This window comes from Crinia signifera, chromosome 3, assembly GCF_055691185.1.
Source record: "Crinia signifera chromosome 3, ASM5569118v1, whole genome shotgun sequence".
In the NCBI taxonomy this organism is placed as follows: domain Eukaryota; kingdom Metazoa; phylum Chordata; class Amphibia; order Anura; family Myobatrachidae; genus Crinia; species Crinia signifera.
This window is the reverse complement of record NC_139219.1, coordinates 30,081,160-30,103,374: the sequence shown is the minus strand read 5'-3', so window position 1 is coordinate 30,103,374 and position 22,215 is coordinate 30,081,160. Positions and strand designations below refer to the sequence as shown.

Here is a 22,215-nt window from a genome sequence, read left to right as displayed (position 1 = left end):
AGTGTCAGTCAGTGTCAATGTTAGAGAGATGTTTCAGGGAGCAGTGTCAGTCAGCGTCAGGGAGCAGTGTCAGTCAGCGTCAGGGAGCAGTGTCAGTCAGCGTCAGGGAGCATTGTCAATGTTAGAGAGATGTGTCAGGGAGCAGTGTCAGTCAGCGTCAGGGAGCATTGTCAATGTTAGAGAGATGTGTCAGGGAGCAGTGTCAGTCAGCGTCAGGGAGCAGTGTCAGTCAGCGTCAGGGAGCAGTGTCAGTCAGCGTCAGGGAGCAGTGTCAATGTTAGAGAGATGTGTCAGGGAGCATTGTCAGTGAGCTGTGCCAGAGAGTTGTCACGGTCAGTGTCAAGGATTCCGACGACATTTTAATTATAAGGTTGGCTGACATCAGGCTGGATGCTGCATGTCCAGCCATTCTAGTGTGCTTCCACTGCCTACCATCAGTAACAGTAAAAGTGACCCCCCCCCCCCCCCATGGCTGCTGCTGTGTGGCACACTGGCACTGGCTATCTGAGGAGCCCTAAGTTGCCCCCTGCTGCTTTAATGCTTGGCCTGTTGTCCAGACTGAGTGACACTGACACCATACCAGCTGTCCCAGAGACCCAAGTCCCAGTCAGTGTCTGTCTGACAGACTACTGAGGCACCCTCCACTGCCCACCCCAGCCCCACCACTGTGTATTGCAGGCCAGTGCTGTCTCCAGCCCTGTGTGGGATGCCTGTGGCTGAGGCTGCCCCCCTGCCTTAGCAGGCCCTAGGGTCCCCTCTTGCCCTCAACAGGGACCCTCTCTTCTGCTCCTGCTGACCTGACTGATAGAGCATGCAACCCCTGGCATAGAGCATGAAACCCATAGCAGCAAGCATGTAGGTAAGCGGCACTTATGTGGCATAATATGTAATAGGCATTACGGCATGTGGTATTATATGTAATGGGCATTACAGTGTGTGGCATAATGTGGAATGGGAATTACAGTGTTTGGTATAACGTGTAATGGGCATTATAGCATGTTGCATAATATGAATTGGGCATTGCGGTGTGTCGCATAACATGTAATGGGTATCATGGCATGTGGTATAATATGTAATGGGTGTGGGACTTGTAACAAGCATTACGGTGTTATCCATAGGTTTAAAAAATTGTTGAGCCCTGGCATAACTTGTAATGGTCATCATGGCCTCTGGTGCGCACGGTCACTGCTGTCCTTCTTTTATGGAAAAATTGTTGAGCCCTGGCATAATGTGTAATAGGCACTATGGCATGTGGTATAATATGGATGTGTGACGTGTAATAGGCATTATGGGGCAAATTTTTGGTGCGCACTGTCCATCTTCTCCCTATTTTTTTAAAAAATTGTCCACTCATGGCATAACGTGTAATGGGCATCACAGTGTGTGCCATAATATATAATGGGCATCAGTGTGTGGCATAACATGTAATGGGCATTACAGTGTGTCAGGGGCGTAACTAGGACTTGGTGGGCCCCATAGCAAAATTTTGAAGGGGCCCCCCTTCTACAGGGAGCGGAGGTACACATGTATAGTGCGGGTATAGGGTGACACATGCACAGGTTGATTGGGGGTACAAGGCATCACAAAACATAGGGATAGGAGGGTACATGGTGTCTCACACACACACACACACACACACACACACACAGGGGTAGGGGGTGTACAGTGTCACATACAGTGAGGAGGGGGTTATAGGGTGTCACACACACGTGGATAGGGGGTGTACAGTGTCACACAAGGTGGGGACAGCGGGGAAGCACAGGGTGTCACACAAAAGGGAAGGGGTTACACAGCAGGGAGGTGGTTTCTGGGTGTCACACACCCACACACACAAATGAGGTAGCAGTTGTACACCTATAGTCATTTGGCAGACCACCAGCACGCTTACAGTAGTAGGGGCAGTCAGCTATTACTTGTGGGGAAAGTACACACACAGGAAGCCCCTCTATCCTAACTCAGATAAAATCAAGGTGCTAAAGTATGTCCAGATTATAAACATTTAAAAATCCTATTAGTGTCAGTGACATGAACACACTGCTTGCTTCACTTGGATTGAGAGATGAATTGAGTGAAGGTGTAGAGAGAAGGAAGAACTAGGAAGGGAGTTGAGACGAGAAAGTTACCTTATAACAGCAGCCGTGAGCAAGTCAGCCAGAGAGGTCTCTGATGGGGGCGGGGCCTTCCCGGCATTAAGCCCCGCCCCCTAAATGTCCGCGAATTGCGTCTCGAACAGAAGCCCAAGCGAGGCCTGCCACCTGACAGTGACAGGCTAGTGAAAACTTTGTGGGGGGGTAGGGCGCCGCCGCTGCATCCTCCGCGGCTGCTGCTGCTTACAGTAGCCGGGAGGTGCTGGCTCTGCTCCGGCAGGGAGGACCAAGTCTTAAGCTTTGAGGGCAGACTACAGTGTGTGTGCAGGGGGAGCTGCGGGCCCTGGAAGCAGCTCGGGCCCCATAGCAGCTGCACCCCCTGCACCCACGGTAGTTACGCCACTGCAGTGTGTGTGACGTAACGTGTATGTGGTATTACTGTGTGCGAAATCAAGAATAGATTTGAAGCAAATGTAAAAAATAATAATAATAAGGTGGGTCAAGGGGCGGGGCTGGGGGCGGGTCAATGGGTGGGCTGGGGGGTGTGTCAAGGGGCGGGTCACTGTCCGGGAATCGCTCAACACAAAGGTGGTAACCCTACCACTCCCCCTAGTCTGGACAGCGCCCGCAGTCCCCCCTCCACTGTAGCGGACACTCAGCTGCCGGCAACTCCCCCTCCCCCTGGCTGGACAGCGCCCGCAGTCTCTCCCCCCCCCGAGCTAGACTAGCGGCAATCCGCTGCCCCCCCCCCCCCAGGCGATCGGTGCCCGTTCGGGAGAGAGGGGGCGGGCGTGGGGGTGGGTCGCCTTGGGCGCTAACAGGGCTTGCACCGGCCCTGTATCTGCCCCCCCTGCAGTGCATATGGTTTTGTCCATTTCCGAGGGAATCAGAATGTGGGTAAAACTCAGTTTTCGCGCTGGACTTTGGTGCAGAGGTTTTGCTGGTGTTACCCTATGGAAGACAATGAAAAGATTTAGATGGATCTTTTATGTCAATGTTGCTCTTTTGGTAATCCCCACCATGATTGTCCCTGCAGGTTCTGATATCAAATCAAATGGATTCTGTCTGAGGACGTGCAGAGAAATGGTTAATCTCCTGGATGTATCCCTCCTGTGATAAATGTCATATAATTACTATGTTCCGCACTGTCCCAGTTCTGGGTAATCCGTATTGGTATAGTATATGTAAGGATGATCCGTGCGATGCTTCTGTGTGTCCAGCTATAACCACCCTCGGGCTTATTGAGCTGGTCCTGGTTGCCAAAATACAGGGGTAAAAATGAATGGTATCCACTTGTATTTTTATAACAAGTACCAGGCTCTTGGCCTCTTGACCCGGTCCTGGTTCCCAAAACACTGGGGGACAAAAGGAGTAGGGGTCCCCCCCCCGTGTTTCAGAAACCAGCATCGGGCTCAAACAGCCAGCAGGCTAATGCCACAGCCAGGGGACACTTTTTACATAAGGGCCCCCCGACCAAAATGTGAGCACCATGGCTGGTCAGCCTGTTCTGGGTCCATGGGGAAGTGTACATGTCATCCATAAAAAATGGGCCACGTGGGAAGGTGTGGAAAAGATGCTGCAATGTAAGAATGCTTTAAAAAATAAATGAATTAAAAGTTTCATTTTAGGAATGAAAAAAACCAATAGTGAATGAACAGAGGAGAAATCTAACTCAGATCATTATTTGGTGCGACCACCCTTCAAAACAGCATCAGGTCTTCTAGGTACTTGGGCACAGACGGCCTATTTCATGTTCAGTCGGAATAGGGCGAATTCGGTCCCATTCCGATGTTTGGGGGTGCAAGACCCCGGCAACAAACGGCTTTAGCGAGTTACACACTTGGGGGAAGAGGGCCGGGGGAGGACAGAGGCAGGAATGAGGCTCGTCTAGCATTTTATGGATGTTCCCATGGGTACGGGGGAGGGCCAATGCCTGCCATGGGCTGTCAAAGGACATCAACTGCCCGACCCATATTTTTCCAGGCGCACGCAAATAAAAGTCAGCTTTCACTGACATGTATTTGCGAAGACAGGTGAAATCATTTGATGTCAACATTTCACGCTCAACCCGTATTTATACCCGCTGGGAAGTTGGCTAACCAATCAGGAGTGTGAAAAGGGGGATTGCGGTAAATTTAAAATACTATACCAGGGGTGGCCAACCCACGGCTCGCCCCCTCACAATTCTAGTTATTCTAGTTCACTCTTTCTGACAAAATCCTTCTTAGATGGACAAAACCATGTGCACTGCCGGGGGGCAGATGTAACATTGGCAGATGGGGTGAGTTATTTTGTTTCTGTACAGGGTAAATACTGGCTGCTTTATTTTTACACTGCAATATAGATCTCAATTTGAAGTAAAACCCCATCCAAATCTAATTCTCTCTGCACATATTACATCTGTCCCCCCTGCAGTGCACATGGTTTTGTCCATCTAAGAAGGAATTTGTCAGAAAGAGTGAACTAGAATAAGGCCCAATGTGCGGCTCTGCGGTGAAATCGCCCCAGCGCCGCCGGGACATGGCAGTGGGAGCACAAAGAGAGAGACTCATTGTGCTCCTCCTCCCACTGCCGTGTCCTGGCGGGGCTGGGACAATGTGAACACCTGCGTCTCCAGCTCCTACTGCTGCACCACCGCCTGCCATTCTGAGCCTCCCATGGTAAGCAGGGCTCTTTTAATGCATAAAAAAGAAAAAGGTGTGTATATAAGTATATATATATATATATATATATGTGTGTAGGTGTACTTGATGTTCAATGCATATATATATATATATACGCAGAACCTAAATTAAGCCACAGTGAATACACTAATCTATTACACCATAGAACGCCATTCTCATAACTTTTTAGATATTACCCACATTGAGACGGATCAGCAACGTCCCATTAGGAGAATTTTTGGCGGCCGCCTGTCATTCAGGACTGTGTTCTAGAGGGAGGAACGATCCTTCAAGAAAAGGACTAATTTCGAATCCAGATCTACCTTGGGGTTACAACGCAGGACAGTACCCACCCCCTGCATATATATATATATATATATATATTATTTTTTTTTACAGGTTTAGCCAGTTTCATCTATCTGGCCAGCATGCCATATCTTCCGTGCAGGGATGCGCAATTGTCTCACATGTACGTGCATCCCATTCTCGGGAACAGCTCGTGAGACTGAAAGATATGGTTGCGCTGGCCGGATAGATGAAACTGGCGTATTGGCTCTTTGTCTTACAAGAACAGATTTTTCGGCTCTTTGCGGCTGATTGGCTGGCCACTCCTGTACTATATGCTCTGTTATATATTATCTGTCCATGCATAGTTTATTGCAACAACCTTAACTGCAGAACACACAGCTGGACAATACTGGGACACTGAGCAAGGATGAGTATAGAGTTCTCTGGATGAAGCTGGAGAATTACATGGTAACTGTTTATTGGAGGGTAATTCAGACCTGACCACTGGGCTACTACTGCCCACCAGAGTGAAATCCCGCCCCTGTGCATGGTTGCGAATGGCATCGCAGCAGTGCGAAAACTTGCAGATCCGTTCTGTGCCTTACTCAGCGCTGAGATGAAGGATGGCAGATCCGGGGCTGGAGCTGACATCAGAGGTACTCCTCTCCAATGTCTGGGTCCACCTGCGTTTTCCCCTGACACTCCCACAAGAAACGGTCGGGTATCCCCCCCCCCCCCCCCAAATGCCAGCTGCCTGTCAATCAGGGTGTGTACGGCCAATGATAAAAAGCCATCGCAGGCGTTGCGGATGATCACTATGATCTTTAAGCATGCTCAGATGTACGATATTCACTGGTACTGCGAATTCGCAGCTAAGTGTACGGGTCTGAATCAGGCACACCAAGGTCTACAATCATTTATAGGTCAACAGTGTCTAGGTCAACACCATATGGTCAATATTGAAAAGGTCGACATATACAAAATGTCAAACCAAGTATAATGTCAACATGGCGTTGGTTGATACATAAATAGATTCACATGTATCGGCCAATGTCACCATTTTTCTCATACACTGGTTGGAAGAATGGCGATTGAACTGAGCCAAGCGAGGGAACGCGGTTGACAAATTGTCAGTCCACGTGCTCAAATATACAAGAAAAAGTGATAAATTTATTCCACAGAAAATCTTCCTGGAAGTGGACACCGACCTCTCAGGAACTATTGCTGCCCATGAAATGCGAAACGCGTTGCAGAAAGCAGGTGACAGAATAATAATGATTATCTTTTATTTAAGTGTTAGATCATGCACATCACTAAGATTCTTATACTGTAAGTGGGGTCGATTTTAACTGTACATATTTCTACAATATATTAATCAAAGTAGTTTAGCAGGATGGCACTCAACAAGTAGTTAACAGTCCTTCGGTGCCAGGAACTTAAACTGATAATAAAGAGCACTTACCCCCTTCCTTTGCAGGTGAGGATTGAACCGGCACACGAATGTAGAAGTGAAAAAAGACGTTTAATGTACAAGCATAATTTGCACAGACAGTCAGCTGTAACCTAACAGCTGTTTCAACCACTTCCTGATGAAAACCACTAGGAAGTGGTTGAAACAGCTGTTAGGTTACAGCTGACTGTCTGTGCAAATTATGCTTGTACATTAAACGTCTTTTTTCACTTCTACATTCGTGTGCCGGTTCAATCCTCACCTGCAAAGGAAGGGGGTAAGTGCTCTACAATATATTAAACATTTTTTTAAAATTTGCAGTTACATTTAAAACAAAGAAAAAACTTTTAAGTTTTATATTTATGAAAGTTTTTATTTTTCTGTAATTTTTTTACAACACAAATTTTGCATTTTCAAACCTATTATTATACATATATATTTTTTTTAAATAAAAGCCTGTTTTATTATAATGTGAATTTGACATACAATCAGTGAGTAGTGGAGTTATCTCCACAGCAGAGAGCGGAACCGCCATGGGGCCAGGATACAGTCAGTGAGTGTTGGAGTTACAGTATCTCCACAGCAGAGAGTGGAACCGCCATGGGGCCAGGAGGTGGTCCTCCAACAACACTGCTCATTATACCTGCATTTGCATATAACTGTATGTATGTATGCAGTCAGACATAACATTGGACATCTTACATTTCCAGGCTTTACCTTCAACACCAGGATTCAGGACATCATCACCCGGCGTTGCGCTACTAAAGAACTTTGCATTAATCTTGAGGATTTTATAGCATGTCTGATGCGCCTGGAGACCTTGCTCAGTGAGTGCTGACGCTGCTTTACGCCCTATTCCAAGCCGACTCCCATTGTCTCACTACTTCTGTACCCTAGTACTTGTCTGATGCTGCTGTCATGGGGTTGGGGTGACCATGGTGAGGTTTCAAATGTACTTCTCTATATTATTCGGCAGAAAGAATTATAGGGCCAGCTGATAACCCTGCGGGTGGATATGTTGGGTGATTTTGGACCCGCTGTTGGTGGGTACAACGGTCACGTCTGTGTGGCAGCCAAAGAAACCAAGCAAAATCTTAATAAGCAAATTATTGCAAATTGATTTCAATTAGGCAATTGGGTCGACATGCATTAGGTTAACAGTCAATAATTAAACCACTATGGGTCGACCAGCATTAATTTGGCATGAGGAATAGGTCAGCACAAAAAAAAGGTTGGCACAGTAATGTTGACACATGAAACAGTCTACTTTTCCATCCACGTGGATGAAGATTGGGAATGGTAAAGTGTTGAGCACATCGGCTGAAGTACAACAAGGGCATGTCCATGCAGAATACGTCCTATGGCGCTATCATATTGGCGCATTTTGGAGCTTGCTAAATCTGGCAGCCTCACAGCACCGAATGAAATCTGTGGTACTGTGGATTCTGTTGGAAATGGAGGTACCCCACCATAGTACATCCTGGGATACTAACGGGTCGATTTAATTGTGTCTATTTATGGCAAATAACCCACAAATTATGAAGGAAAACTAGGAACCTTAGTCAAAAAATATGACATTGGGTGTAGAAATGTCTGCTTTTTATATCATCACCGTGTCCCCGCATCTCCTGTCATATTCCGCCCGCATCTGCACCTGCTGTGTTCTGGAAACAGGAGACGCATTTCGCCGCATGGCGAGCTGGACCAATTTCGCTTCTCTTGGATGCTCAGTATAAGTAGCAAACTGCCCCCCTGCATGAGAGCTGCTGACTGGTAATTATTATTATTATTACTGTGGAACAATCTCTTAGAGTAAAATGTCCTTTTTATTTTTCTTTAGAAATGTTTAATATCCTGGATATAAATAAGAGCGGGAACGTCAGTTTGTCCCTGTCTGAGGTAAGTTTCTGTCTTTGATGTGAAGACGCAGAAAAATAGAAGCAATCTGCTAACAAGAATAACCTGCCGCTCATCTGCCATTTGTCATGTGCGGACAGACTGGTTGCTATGGTAACCTCCCCTTAATCTCTGCACCGATGCAGGAACTGGTCCCTGCTATCTGGAAATTCTTAATAATTGCAGGTATCCCCCCATAAAATGGCTGTCAAAGTTCTCATTGTCAAAATGTTGTCCATGTAGACATTTTGGGGTAAATTTATGAAAAGCTTCTAAAAATGAGAAGAGGTGCTGTTGCCAATAGCAACCAACCAAATTCTTATTTCTGTGCATATTAATAGGGTTGTCAATTTGTTTTTTATTTAAAGTATGTAAGTTAATCCTTATAGTACTATATGTAGCTTCTCTTTCCCTTGGCAGTGGCTCTGTGCCGGACTGATCTGAATGGCTGACAACTCTGTGGCGGAGGTCGATGGGGATTCACCGTGTCCTGCACATGTATTGAGTTTCTGTATAAACATCAACGGCATCGTCTTATACCGATAGGTGGAGGCACATGTATGATATTAAAGGGTTCAATATTTCCTCATATACAGTACACATTATGTTCTGGGCCTATTGTGTATTGTGTGCTTGTTATTTTCACCGGTGTCAGTGTTGGAAAGTTCCAAAGGAAAGTTTCTGAAAACTTGGTTCAAGGATCCATTTATCATTTAATATTTCCCGCTAAATCCCCGATCACACCCATTTTCAGGGGTTATCCGCAAATATGAAGTACCCCTCTGATGTATCTAGGAGGGACCACAGCAGGAATCTCTGATCATCGCCGCTGGCCGCTTCCCTTATAAGTTACTATGGGGGATGCAATGCTGCCCGATGTATCAACATCAGGCAGCATCGGATCAGGTCCCTGGGCTACTGCCATTTTGAAATGGTGGTAGCCCATTGTAGCTTATGTTTTTCAGACCGCACTGCCGGCAGTGGAGTGCGGTCGGCGGGGGTTCAGCACTAACCGCGCATGCGCAGATCCCTGGAACCCCTGGCTGAGCGAACAGCACGGAGTGTTCTGACAACTGCAGCTGATGGAGCTTGAGAGGTGCTGCAAAGAGGAATGGGTGCTAAAATAGGTGTGCCAAGCTTATGGCATCATGTTCTTAAAAATAAAATGATAAATTATTGACAATGGGCTTGATTCTGGTTCACTCGCTAAAGCAAACTCATTATTTAATGGACAAAACCATGCTGCACTGCAGGTGGAGCAGATGTAACATGGGCAGAGAGAGTTATGGGCCTCATACATCTACAGAACGATTGTCAGATTGGGCTGGTTGGAACAAAATCCTGGTAATGGATGAGAGCAAATTACCATTGTCCATTTGCTTTGAAATGCTGGAAAACTACCTAAAGGGCACCATACATCAGCAATCACAATTAATTGCTTCTCATATCCAGTGATTTTTTTCTCTCCAGATTAATCGTTTCTTCAATCTGTTTGACTTGCCCACACACTACAGATTTGTTTCAGTGATCGGCAGATTTTTCATGTTAGAATGGCCACACATAAAAAAATGAAACTCCAATAAAACCAGATTTTTAAACATGTTTAAAAATCTGATTCAGCAATTGATTGGCGATCCCTATTAATTTTTGATTGGGAGCCCACACATTAAAGATTAATTGTGACAATCATCTCCAGAACGGAGGATGGTCACAATTAATTGCTGATGTATGGGGCCCAAAACACTGTCATTCAGATATTACCAGGTTTTTGCTCCAACCAGCCCAATCTGACAATCGATCTGTAGATGGATGGCCACCTTACATTTGGGTGGGGTTTGTACTTCAAACTGATATCTGTTTTGCAGTGTGAAAATAAAGCAGCCAGTATTTATTCTGCACAGAAACAAATCAGATCAGTATATATGTAGTTACAGCCAGAGATTCTTCAGCACAATCCATTGGCTATGGGCAATGTAGCTGTAATGTAATCATTGTTAATTTATAATTATATTATTAACATTTACTTATATAGCACCAGCAAATTCTGTTCCTCTTTACAGCTGGCGAGAAAACAGTAATAAATCAGGACTGGGTAATACCAGTCAGACAGTGAGGTCAGAGGGCCCTGCACGCATCCTCTGTGCATACCAGGATTTCTGGAGGCTTGGCTACTGGCGGTATCAGAAGACCTTATTTACGGAACAGTAACGGAGGCTACTGGAGATTAATGTGCATAGGCGTGCGCAGCCCATTTTCTTAGGGGGTGCACCATTGGAGGGGCGTGTCCATCACCGCCTCCTAGGCGTCAGTGCAAACTAAATAGAATGTGACTTATTTATGTATATAGGTTTCAGAATTAATCACTCCCCTCCACACACATACTAGAAACAGGGACAGTGCACGCCGACAGCTCTGCAAACATTTACACTGTAATGCCCTTTACACATAATGTCCATTACACATAATTCCACACACCATAATGCCCATTACACATTATGCCAGGGCTTGACAATTTTTTTCTTAAATAGGGCTAACAGGGATAAAATTTACACAGTAATGCCTTACACCTTACACACCCATTACATAGTATACCACATGCCATAATGACCAATACATGTTATGCCACACACCGTAATGCCCAATAAACATTATACCATACACTGTGTTGCCCATTACACATTTTTTGACACACGTGATGCCCATTACACATTATGCCCCACGCCGTAATGCCCATTATACCACACACCGTAATGGCTATTACATATGATGCCAGATAAGTGTTGCTTACCTACATGTTAATTGCTATGGCCTTCATGCTCGATGCCATGGGGGTTACATGCCCGGAGGGCTCAGGAGGACTCTGGGACAGGTCAGAGCATGGAGACAGCATTGAAGTCAGCCGTCACAGTCCGCACTGCACCGGCGGCTGTGGCAGCTAGAACAGGGCTCGGGAAGAGAAATCTGATCCCATCCCCCGGCACAGAGCCGGCCCTAACTATTTGGATGCCCTAGGCATAGGATTTTTGTTGGTGGCCCCTTCCAGATAATCCCGCCACATTAATGTGGCATGCCCTGATGCAATGCACCAGCATTAATTGTGCCTCTATCTATCTGCAAAGGCAGTATTAAAATGGTTTGGGTAGTGATGCACTCCGGCATCAGGCTAAGCTATAATGTGTGTTTTTTTTAAACAATATAAATGAAAAAAACATAAAACATCTGACATGTAGAGAAAGACTAGCACTCAGGGGAAAATGCAGGATTTTTAGGAAAAGCTTTCCACATATTTGAATCTGTAATATACAGTATATGAGGATGCACATGGAGAGAGATGGAGACCTGAAGAGAGAAAGGGAATGTGGAGAAACATGGAGAGGGGGGCATGAGGAGAGAGATGGAGTAGAATAAGAGAAGGACATAGAAACATAGGAAGAGAGGGAAATGGAAGAGAGATGCAGAAAAAAGAGGGATGCAGAAAGAGAGGTGGGGGGTACAGAGAGAGAGAGAGAGAGAGGGTACAGAGAGAGAGAGATAGGTACACAGAGAGAGAGAGACATGGAGACAGAGAGTATACAATTAATCTCTGAATGTGAGGAGCACAGGTCAGAGAACAGTTACCTGGAGCAGCTCTGTATTGCAGGGGCTCTTACATCATGCAGCCCGTGAGTGGTGGTGGGGGCGGGGGGGGGGGGTAGGGGTTGTTAGGAGAATAGACAGTAAGGAGATGCCAGCAGATGGTGTGAACTAAGGGGTTTATTCTAGTCCATTCTTTCTGACAAAATCCTTCTTAGATGGACAAAACCATGTGCACTGCAGGGGGGGCAGATGTAACATGTGCAGAGAGAATTAGATTTGGGTGAGTTATTTTGTTTCTGTGCAGGGAAAATACTGACTGCATGATTTTACACTTCAATATAGATCTCACTTTGAAGAAAAACCCCACCCAAATCTAATTCTCTCTGCACATGTTACATCTGCCCCACCCGCAGTGCACATGGTTTTGTCCATCTAAGAAGGATTTTGTCAGAAAGAATGGACTAGAATAACCCCCCGAGTGAGGAACCCACTTGCCGGAACTTTCAAGGAGAGGACACAGTGGAGCTGCGCGCTAGTGTGAGTCAGCCCAGGCTTTGCCGCGTCATATGCAGTGACAGTCTGCAGCCTGAGCTACGCTGTCTCAGACTTGGTACACTGATCTGATTGATCCACCAGCAGGGGGAGTTACTTTTCAGGTATTGAGGTACTGTAACTCCAGTACTGCCTTCGCATCAGCCCGCCTCTGCCACCGCGCGATGTTCCCTGCTGCCGGATATTTAATGAGCTCCAAACACAGCACCAGCAAGTACCCCAAAGTTCTGCCGGCGACCGCCCTTAGTGACCCCCACTGTGCAACGTCCGCGGCAGGGGGAGCGGCGAACTTTAGCCTTAAAAAAACCAGTTAGAAAAATCGTGCGGGGGGTCATTAGGAGGTGCCTGTGCACCCCCGGCACCCCCCGTGCGCAGTGTGTAGTGATGTTTATGGGTGGAAGTTACCCATAGCAACCATCAGATCCTGGTTCTCTTCTTACAGAATGTCCAAGATCAGCGGTGAGCAGAAGGCTTCCCTGGGGCCACATGTGGCCCTCCAAGCCCTCACAAGTTGTAGGTCATCATTATAACTGTTAACATTGGGAAAATCAACCTAATGATTATATCCCGTTACATACCTCGCAAATTCTGGCAATGCTGAAGGGTGGAAATTTAAGGCATGGTCTATGTTTGCCACGCCCCCGTTTTCGCTGCTGTGGGGGTATGGCCAGCGGAATAGCCGCTGTGCGTACGCGGTCCCGAGAAAATCGGGACAGTTGGGAGGTATGCGATTATCTCAGATAGCTGTCTTTCATTGATTAAATCAGTGGTTCCCAAACTTTTTTGAAACACGGCACCCTGGAGTATCAGAATTTTTTTTCACGGCACCCCTAGGATTAAAGTTTCTGATTTAGAAAAAAAATATTAAATTAAGAAAATGATGTTTATATGTCATCATTACGTCTTATTATGTGGGGAGGGAAAGGATTCACTTCTGTTCTTCCACATAGTTTATGATTTTGCAGCTACCAGCACTAGTTTTGCCTATTACAATGACAAAAAATAATCTGATTTGTTCTATGGTCCACCAACCTGGGGCACCCCTGCAAGGGTCCTGAGCAGTGTTCCCTCTAAGCTGTGCGCGTGTGTGCGCGCACACAACTTGACAAGCGTGCGCACAGACATTACAACAGAGCGCACAAAGCAGCAGTGATCCCTTTTTGCAGTTGTGGACTCAATTAATGTGTGTTTCACCCATTAACTCCATTGTGTGCTGTGTTTTGAATGTTTAAAATCATTTTGAAGTAAAGTTAACACAAATGCTGAACATTCATTTACAGTTATATATGTGACGCACAAAAATGTTAATTTCCTTCCAAAGTTGCACAGCCAAAATCTTTAGCCGCACACAGTCTTCGTAAAATTAGAGGGAACATTGGTCCTGAGGCACCACTGGATTAAATGTCTTCATGTAAATTAGTACAAAGAGTAATATGGCAACATTTTGAAGGTTAAAGAGCTGTATAAAGTAAGTGAATGAGTAAATGACAGGTACAATCTGATTGGTTGCTAGGGGCAACATCTCCACTAGTCCTCTTTAGAAGGTTTACACTTCTTGTAAAAAGAAAAGGAGCCCAATCAAGTACCCCATGGGCCCCCTTCTTTGAGAGGACCCCCCCCACACACACACACACACACACACACCACCAGTCACAGATTGGATCTTTTTTTTACCAAAATGCGTCGATGTAGCTGCAACCAGCCCCACACTGATAGCAGTCGTCACAGTAGTGACTCGGCTTCAGTGGGTCATAGTTGCGTCCCCTCCTGTATTCTACAGGAGACTCCCTGACATAGCAGCAATCTCCCTCTTTCCATCATTAGTCTAGCAATCTCCCTCATATCACCTAGCCCACATTACACTGGTACATTTTTGGGGAAAAAAGAAATTAGAGACAGATACATTTACAGTGAATCATCAGCACCATTTCCCAGCACTTTACCAAGTATAGTATCTCTTACTAACTGCTTTGGGGCTCATCTATATTTGGATAGAAGTCATTTTAAAAAATTCCTCTCAGATGTAGCAGTCCACACCCACACTTCTAGGTACCACATTCACAGTCTCTCCATATATGGAACTAGACACGCCCTTTAAGTGGAGCATGACACGCCCCCTCAATGGGGCGCTGTGCAAAATTCTGCTACCAACAATAATCCCCCATGAAACTAGTTTTCAAAAATAGCCAAGTATGCCGCGGGCTGTCTAATGGAATGTGTAGTAGCCACCTGCAGCTTTCAGCAACCCAAAAAGTGGCACAGTTCAGATAGGTGTTTGGTACAAATAGTCAGTTATTTTTATTTGCAACAATGGTAACAAAAATAAAAGAAAAACAAAACAGAAATCCGGGTCTGCCCGGCTCGGACAAACAGGAAGATTTCTGCAAATCAGTACAGCACTTTAGGTGTCTCTCTGCAAGCCGGTAACCTGCTCCTGAGGTAATGAGAGACTCCTATACTAAGCAAAATGGATGAGGTGTGGTATATGGTTCCAACAGTCGGGATCCCGACAGTCATTAGCACGATGTCGGGATCCCAACTGGCCAGACTCAGACAGCATGGCGAGTGCAACAAAGCCGCGTCATGGACCCCAATGAGGGAGAATAGCCGGTGGCCGTCGGGAACCCAGCTGTCTGCGTTTTAACAGTCGGGATCCCGACGTTGGGTAAATGACTGTCGGGATCCCGTCTGGCACCCAAATGGATGGAGCCCGCCCTCACTATATTCATACGCTCGGGAACCCTTAGTTGCTTTATATATGCCACTTAAGGGGAGGGGAGAATGTGAAGCTTTTTTAAAACTTGAAAGTAGCACCCCAACTTATACATTAGTGTAAATCTGTACCCTGGGAAAAGACCCACAAAGGCCTTAAAGCTTCAGTAATTATTAATGCAGGTTTAAACTAACTTAAATGTCCACGGAGTGTCACTTCTTGATAGATAGATAGATAGATAGATAGATAGATAGATAGATAGATAGATAGATAAAATCTGCCTTTATTTTTAATGGGGGCCCCTCTATCTGAAATATCCAAGGCCCCGATAGCCCTAATCCAACTCCAATTGGTCCGATACATATTCTCTAGACCAACGAAGCCTGGAGCATCTGTGAAGACAAAACAGACATAGAGTAATCGTAAATGCAAGTGTCATTTTGCACTAGTCCTGATTTTAAAGTGTTAATGTTCAATGTACCCATTGGCAGTGGCATAACTACCGAGGGTGCAGGGGGTACAGCTATTATGGGGACCAAGCTGTTGGTAGGGCCTGCTGCTCCCCCTGCACCCAATTATACTGCCCTGTATGAATGTGTGCAGAGGCACTCATGGCAGTGGCAGCCCCCCGATGCGCCGGAGAGGTGTGCCTGTGCCCTGCACCGCCCTCTTCCCCCAGATGTCATAGATGTTGCACCGCCCCTCCCCTGCCTAGTAGACTCAGCACCTCTTTCCTCCAGCAGCCGCACCATGAGGGGAAGCAGCGCCAGCAGCAGGTGCATTGCACCGGGGCCCCTGAGGACTAAGGGGCTCATTGCTTCCACCCACTGCTGTGTGGCATATTGTGAACTTGGGTTGGAGTGGAGGAGGTGGCCCAAATTATAGTTTTGCACCTGGGCCAACCACTCACAAGTTCCACCACTGAGCAGCGCTGGGCCTGTCTCACAATCCTGCACAAGGATGACACTGTGCCTCCAGCCGGGCGTCACCGCCATCATGAAGTCAGACCAGCCTAGTTTCCCTTGCCGCTGGTCTCCCCTTCACCTTGTGCTTGGTTCCACAGGACTCCCTGCAGCCCATCCCCCTGATTGTTAAGAGCCCATGGAGCCCTGTACCCTACTTCCTGTACCCTGTGTGTGATCCCTTGTGAGTGTGCGTGAAACCTTATGACCCAAATATCCTCTTCCTCTGTGTGTGTGACCCCCTTCGACCCCCAATCATCCCTGGTGTATTACCTCCTGCATTCCCTATATGTGACACCTTGTCTCCTCTTCCACCCTCATCCCTGGTTTGTGACAGCTTCCCCACACTCTACATCCTTCCTCTGTGTGTGTGAGACCCCTCAGCCTCGGTGTGTGACCCCCTGAACCCCCTATCCCTGTGTATGACACCTCGCCCCTATACCCTAATCCAGGGGGCTCCTGTGTGTAACCTTGTACCCCATACATCCTTCTGTGTGACCCCCTGCGTCTGTGTGTGCATTTTGAAACCATGTACATTACAAAGATACCCCTCCCATATATGACATTTTGTACCCTCCTACTCCTTGTGTAAATTTTATTGTGACACCTTTTATCCCACACTATCCGTGTGTGTGTCACCCTGTACAAAGGGGGAGATCCCTTATCAAATTTTGTTATGGGGCCCAGAGTTCTCTGCCCATTGGGATTTGTAGGATTAGAATGTTGGAAATAAATTGCATTACCTATTTTTAACCTGCAGGTGGCACTGTTGTTAAACACTATTGCCGTTTTTTTAGAATTAATTAAATAACAGCGGCAGTACCTCCTGTAAGGTGAGCATGATCTTTCCACTGTGATACTTGTCCAAACCTATAAACATTTCTGCAAGAAAACAAACAACAACTTAGAAGCGGATTTAAAATAAATCTGAGGTTAGACAGATCTATTTGCATTTACTATTTAACATCAGTCTAAAGGTGCCCATACGCGGTCCGATGCGGCGGGTCCGTTTTGTACTTTGAGATGCGCGCTCCCGCGGCATCTCTTCGTACAGTACAAAAAGTATGTGATGCACAAAACTTTTTGTACATGCTTTTCATCGCATCACATTGCATGCACAAAAAATGGACCGTGTGGGCACCTTAATACCATACCTCCCAACTTTTGTCGTCGTCGATGCGGGACGCAGCTCCTTCGCGCCGGAAATTTCGGGGGGGGGCGCGTGGCCTAATTTCGGGGGCGTGGCCTATACTCGCGGCTCCCCCGCGAGGCCACGCCCCCATTTTGCCGCTATGGGGGCATGACCCAGAGGCTCTGTGAGCCTCTAGCCATGCCCCCTGGCTGCGGGAATAGACGCTGTGCGCATGCGCACAGCGTTTATTCCCCGCTGTTTAGCAGCCGACAGGGGGGACTCCCAACAGCCCCCCCTCACCGCGGGACACTGCCGACCGCGGGAGGGACAGCGGGACAGGCCCTGATAATCGGGAATGTCCCGCTGTAATTGGGACTGTTGGGAGGTATGCCTTAATACCCAGAGATAAGAATGAGTCAGTTCTTCAGCTGTTCTGTACAAACCACAGTCAGCGAAGCAACAGGCATATATAACACTATACACTATATGATATGTGGCATTTTTGCCGATATCGTCAATGCACCTAAAACCAATGACCCGCGGGTAAACACTGAAGACATTGCTAACTTATCCTCCTGACCCCTGGCCAAACTGCTGGGTCACCGTACCATACAGCACACCGGGGACCTTTGCATTGTGGTGGAATTAATGCAATAAAGAATATCAATGCCTATTTCCCTATAGATTGTAAGCTTGCGAGCAGGGCCCTCCTACCTCTGACTTTCTGTAAATACCCAGTTTGTTGTGGGTCTCCTATTGTAAAGCGCAATGGAATATGCTGCGTTATATATAATAAACTGTTCATAAATAAGTAACTACATTGTTCCGGAACCACGCTGGACACGCAATCACCGGCGATATCGTCATATTGGACTGTTTGTTAAGATGATCGGAGTTATCGTTAACAATTTGTGGGAGTGCGCATCGTTAATGATATAGTGGGTACACACTGCACGACATGCAGGAGGATAACATTAATTATATCGTTATCGTGCATATCGTTCATGCTGATCGTATAGCGTATAACCAGTCGAGGATTGGGGCTTTCACTGACCCTAATAATTAACAACAGATGATCACAAAAATGTACAATATATAAAAATATTAAAATTGTTATAAAACAGAACCATTATGCAATAAGAAAGGTGTTCAATAATAACATACTTTCTCTAGGTACTTTTGGGGTGTGAATCATTGGTCGATAGTCATTAGGCCGACATGCATTTAGGTCGACATGAGACTAGGTCGACATGTAGGAATGTCGACATGAGTCTAGGTCGACATGGGGTAGCTTGACAGGGTCATTAGGCAGAGTAAGGTCGACAGTCAAAAGGTCGACATGGGATTTAAAAAAAATTGTCCTGAATGTCGACAGTCGACATGAACACTGTAACGTAGCACCACGTCCCCTCGCATGGCTCCAGTGGCGTAACTAAGCCTCCGCAGCCCCCGCCATGGCGGGGAGGCGCAGAGTAACTATGGGCGCCTGGGGGGCTGCGGTGCTATAGTTACCCGCTGCGCTGCTGCCCGGCCGCATCTGCGGTCACTGTCCCGTCACTCGCTCCCGGCGCCGGCTCCTGCTGATAATGAAAAGTGACACTTAGAAAATGGCTGCCCCCGTATTGCAGACAGTTTTGGCAGCCATTTTCTAAGAGTCACTTTTCATTATCAGCAGGAGCCGGCGCCGGGAGCGAGTGACGGGACAGTGTGACGCAGATGCGGCCGGGCAGCAGCGCAGCGGTGACTGAGGGAGACTGGACGGGACAGTGACCGTCAGGTATGAGTATGGGGGGGGGGCGCCGAAAAAATTTGGCGGGGGGGCGCAAAATATATAGTTACGCCACTGCATGGCTCGCTCCACTCGCTATGCTTCGGGCACAATGCCTCGCTACGCTCGGAACACTATTTTATTCTCCCCCCCCCCGCGCGCTAGTGGATGGTAGGGCATGAAATACCGCCTGTCGGCACACGTCGGCTGAAAAAACAATGTAAAAAACCCCATGTCGACCTAATGACCCTGTCGACCTAGACTCATGTTGACCTTCCTGCATGTCAATCTAGACTCATGTTGACCTAGACGCATGTAGACCTAATGGTGTTGACCTAATGACTGTCGACCAACAAAAATAAATACTTTCATCATAATTTTACGGGTTTCACAGTAGCAAAATGCAATACATTACAAAGCAGCAGAACATAACCAACAAGAGCTTGCAATCTGTGGTGTACTTGGCTACCCATAAGTTGGAAACAGGACTACACCAGTATAGAACATAATAATAGAATGTGCTGCAGTTATTGTGGAATGACGTGTCGGCATCACATGTCACATGGGCACTGGCAGAGGAAGTCACTTACTGTACAAGGTCTCCAAACGGATCATACAGGAGACGAACCCATCAAAGTGAACAGTCAGGTCATCGGACGAGTAGCGCCAAGTAATGCACTGCTGGATCTTGTTGCTAAGTGTAAAGCCTGGGGAAATAACGCCAGAGTAACTATCAATTACCAGCCACACCTGCAATAGTCTCCAGCAGCACAGAGTATATCAGGAGAGGAGTGATGTGTCAGTGAGGACAGGGACAGTGACATGATGTGAGGAGGTGAATGGAGGCAGCAGGAAGCCACAGACTGAGACTTATATAGTGGGAGGAGCAGGGTACCACAGCAGCACAGAGTATATCAGGAGATGAATTGGTGTCAGTGAGGACAGTGACATGATGTGAGGAGGGGAATGGAGGCAGCAGGAAACCACAGACTGAGAGGTATATAGTTGGAGGAGCAGGATCCCCAGCAGCACAGAGTATATCAGGGAGATGAGTGATGTGTCAGTGAGGACAGGGCTGCATGTAACAATGGCAGTGACATGATGTGAGGAAGGGAATCAACAACAGCAGAAATACCATATAATGACATATTGGAATGATCAGGGTGCCCAATTGTAATAAATATCAAAGTGATATAGAAATAGTGTGGTGACAAACACAACTCCATACTGTAATACAACCCAGTGTGCATTTATAGTACAGAGTAAATCTATAGAACAGGGGTTCTCAAAATCGGTGCTCAGGACCTCACACAGTTCACAGTTTCCAGGTGCACAGGTGCATTCATATCTCACTGACACATTTTAAAAGATCTAATTATTTCACTTGTGATTCTGTGAGGAGACATCCACTGTGTGGGGCCCTGAGGACCGAGTTTGAGAACCTGTGCTATAGACTTATGAAATTAGCCATAACTAGAATCAGCGCTACTAAAATGGAAGGATAGGGAAGATGGGAGCGGAGTACAATAAAAATAAAAGGTACTTGTTTCCTAGCACGGCCACAATCTTGTGGATCGTGTACCTTTAAGTTAAGGTACACGATCCACACGATGGACCCGATTTCCTTTGAAATCAGGTCCATTTTGCCGGCTAAGACACAATATCGGGGGCATCGCGTCGGTCGGGACCATTAACATTGGTCCCGACGCGACCGACGCGATGCCCCCGATTTTTCCATAGACTTCAATGTTAAAAAATATTTTAACATTGAAATCGTGAGGATCGTGTCGGGAAAGGTAAAATATCGGGGGCATCGCGTCGGTCGGGACCATTAACATTGGTCCCGACGCGATGCCCCCGATTTTTCCATAGGCTTCAATGTTAAAATATTTTTTAACATTGAAATCGTGAGAAAATGTGAAAAATGTGAAATGGGCCAATATGACCCATTTCACATTATAGATGTCCCCGTCGTCACCCCACGATAGACGCCAACCCGAAGCGTGGCGAGCGCAGCGAGCCCGCGAGGGGCGGCGGTGCGCGTCCTCCGACCTTTTCATTCCCCTACTATCCACGTCGGCGTGGAGTTGAGAATAGAATAGTGTGGCGAGCGCAGCGAGCCACCGAGCCCGAAGCGTGGCGAGCGCAGCGAGCCCCGCGAGGGGACGCGTATAACTTCACAGGTATACGCGTCCCCTCGTGGGGCTCGCTGCGCTCGCCACGCTTCGGGCTGGCTGCGCTCGCCACACTATTCTATTCTCAACTCCACGCCGATGTGGATAGTAGGGGAATGAAAAGGTCGGAGGACGCGCACCGCCGCCCCTCGCGGGCTCGCTGCGCTCACCACGCTTCGGGTTGGCGTCTATCGTGGGGTGGGGTTTACGCCGTTAAATTTGGGGGGGTTGGGAATATTTTACATTGAATCCAATGTAAAATCGGGTCCCAGGGACCCGATTTACATTTCATTCAATCAAAAAATCGGGTCGGTCGCATCGATCGCATGCGACCAAATCGCATGCGATGCGATCGACGCGATTTTTCCGACACGACCACCCCGATGTAAATCGGTGTGGCCGTGCTAGGAAACAAGTACCAAATAAAAACTCCAAATTCTAAGAGGGGGAAAAAATGACCTGAATCCTGCAAAGCCATCCTCATTTCATGTGAATCGATGGTTCCGGATCTTTCTTCATCCCTCTTCTTGAAGATTTCCTTTTGGGCACAGAACATCAATATCAATTGCTTTGCAGCTGCCATTGTACAGAAAGGAGGCGGCCATTTTGAACTAAATGCATAAGAATGCCCCAGTGGCGGCCATTTTGTGAGCGGGAAAAAATGCAGCTTCCTAGGAACCAGGTCTAATAAATAGGTTTCCTAAATTGCCTCACTGGCGCTGGTTCCGAAAAGACTGATATGCTAAACTCTAATATTGATTCAGCCTCCTGATTATCTTGGCGAAGTCCCACATAATACCACCCCTCTTTCTTCTAAAGTTGTCGGGATTGGGCGATGATTACGCAAGGACATAAAACTTGTCACTTACTGTGGGGCCACTATTCAGATGTCAGTTCATAATGATTGACAAAATGTAGCTGAGGTGTTCGATACAAAGTGCCTCATACCTCAGA

At 46.9% G+C, this 22,215-nt stretch overlaps 1 protein-coding gene and 1 pseudogene across 2 annotated transcripts in view; one reads left to right on the top strand and one right to left on the bottom strand.

Moving 5' to 3' along the window:
- The window catches only part of LOC146062852 (calpain-8-like), a 66,764-nt gene extending 57,259 nt beyond the window's left edge, over positions 1-9,505 (top strand). The window contains exons 16-21 of the mRNA XM_083174858.1: positions 3,124-3,188; positions 5,438-5,506; positions 6,220-6,298; positions 7,199-7,315; positions 8,329-8,387; positions 8,805-9,505. Of these exons, the coding sequence (XP_083030984.1) occupies positions 3,124-3,188; positions 5,438-5,506; positions 6,220-6,298; positions 7,199-7,315; positions 8,329-8,387; positions 8,805-8,828 (413 nt within the window). The 3' untranslated portion in view covers positions 8,829-9,505. The remainder of the gene's footprint in view (positions 1-3,123; positions 3,189-5,437; positions 5,507-6,219; positions 6,299-7,198; positions 7,316-8,328; positions 8,388-8,804) is intronic.
- Positions 9,506-14,906: 5,401 nt separating this feature from the next.
- The window catches only part of LOC146062463 (calpain-8-like), a 61,800-nt pseudogene continuing 54,491 nt past the window's right edge, over positions 14,907-22,215 (bottom strand). Inside the window, exons 17-20 of the transcript XR_014471331.1 lie at positions 21,721-21,799; positions 19,678-19,794; positions 17,011-17,069; positions 14,907-15,617 (exon numbers count right to left, since the gene is read on the bottom strand). The product of XR_014471331.1 is annotated as a calpain-8-like (transcript). The remainder of the gene's footprint in view (positions 15,618-17,010; positions 17,070-19,677; positions 19,795-21,720; positions 21,800-22,215) is intronic.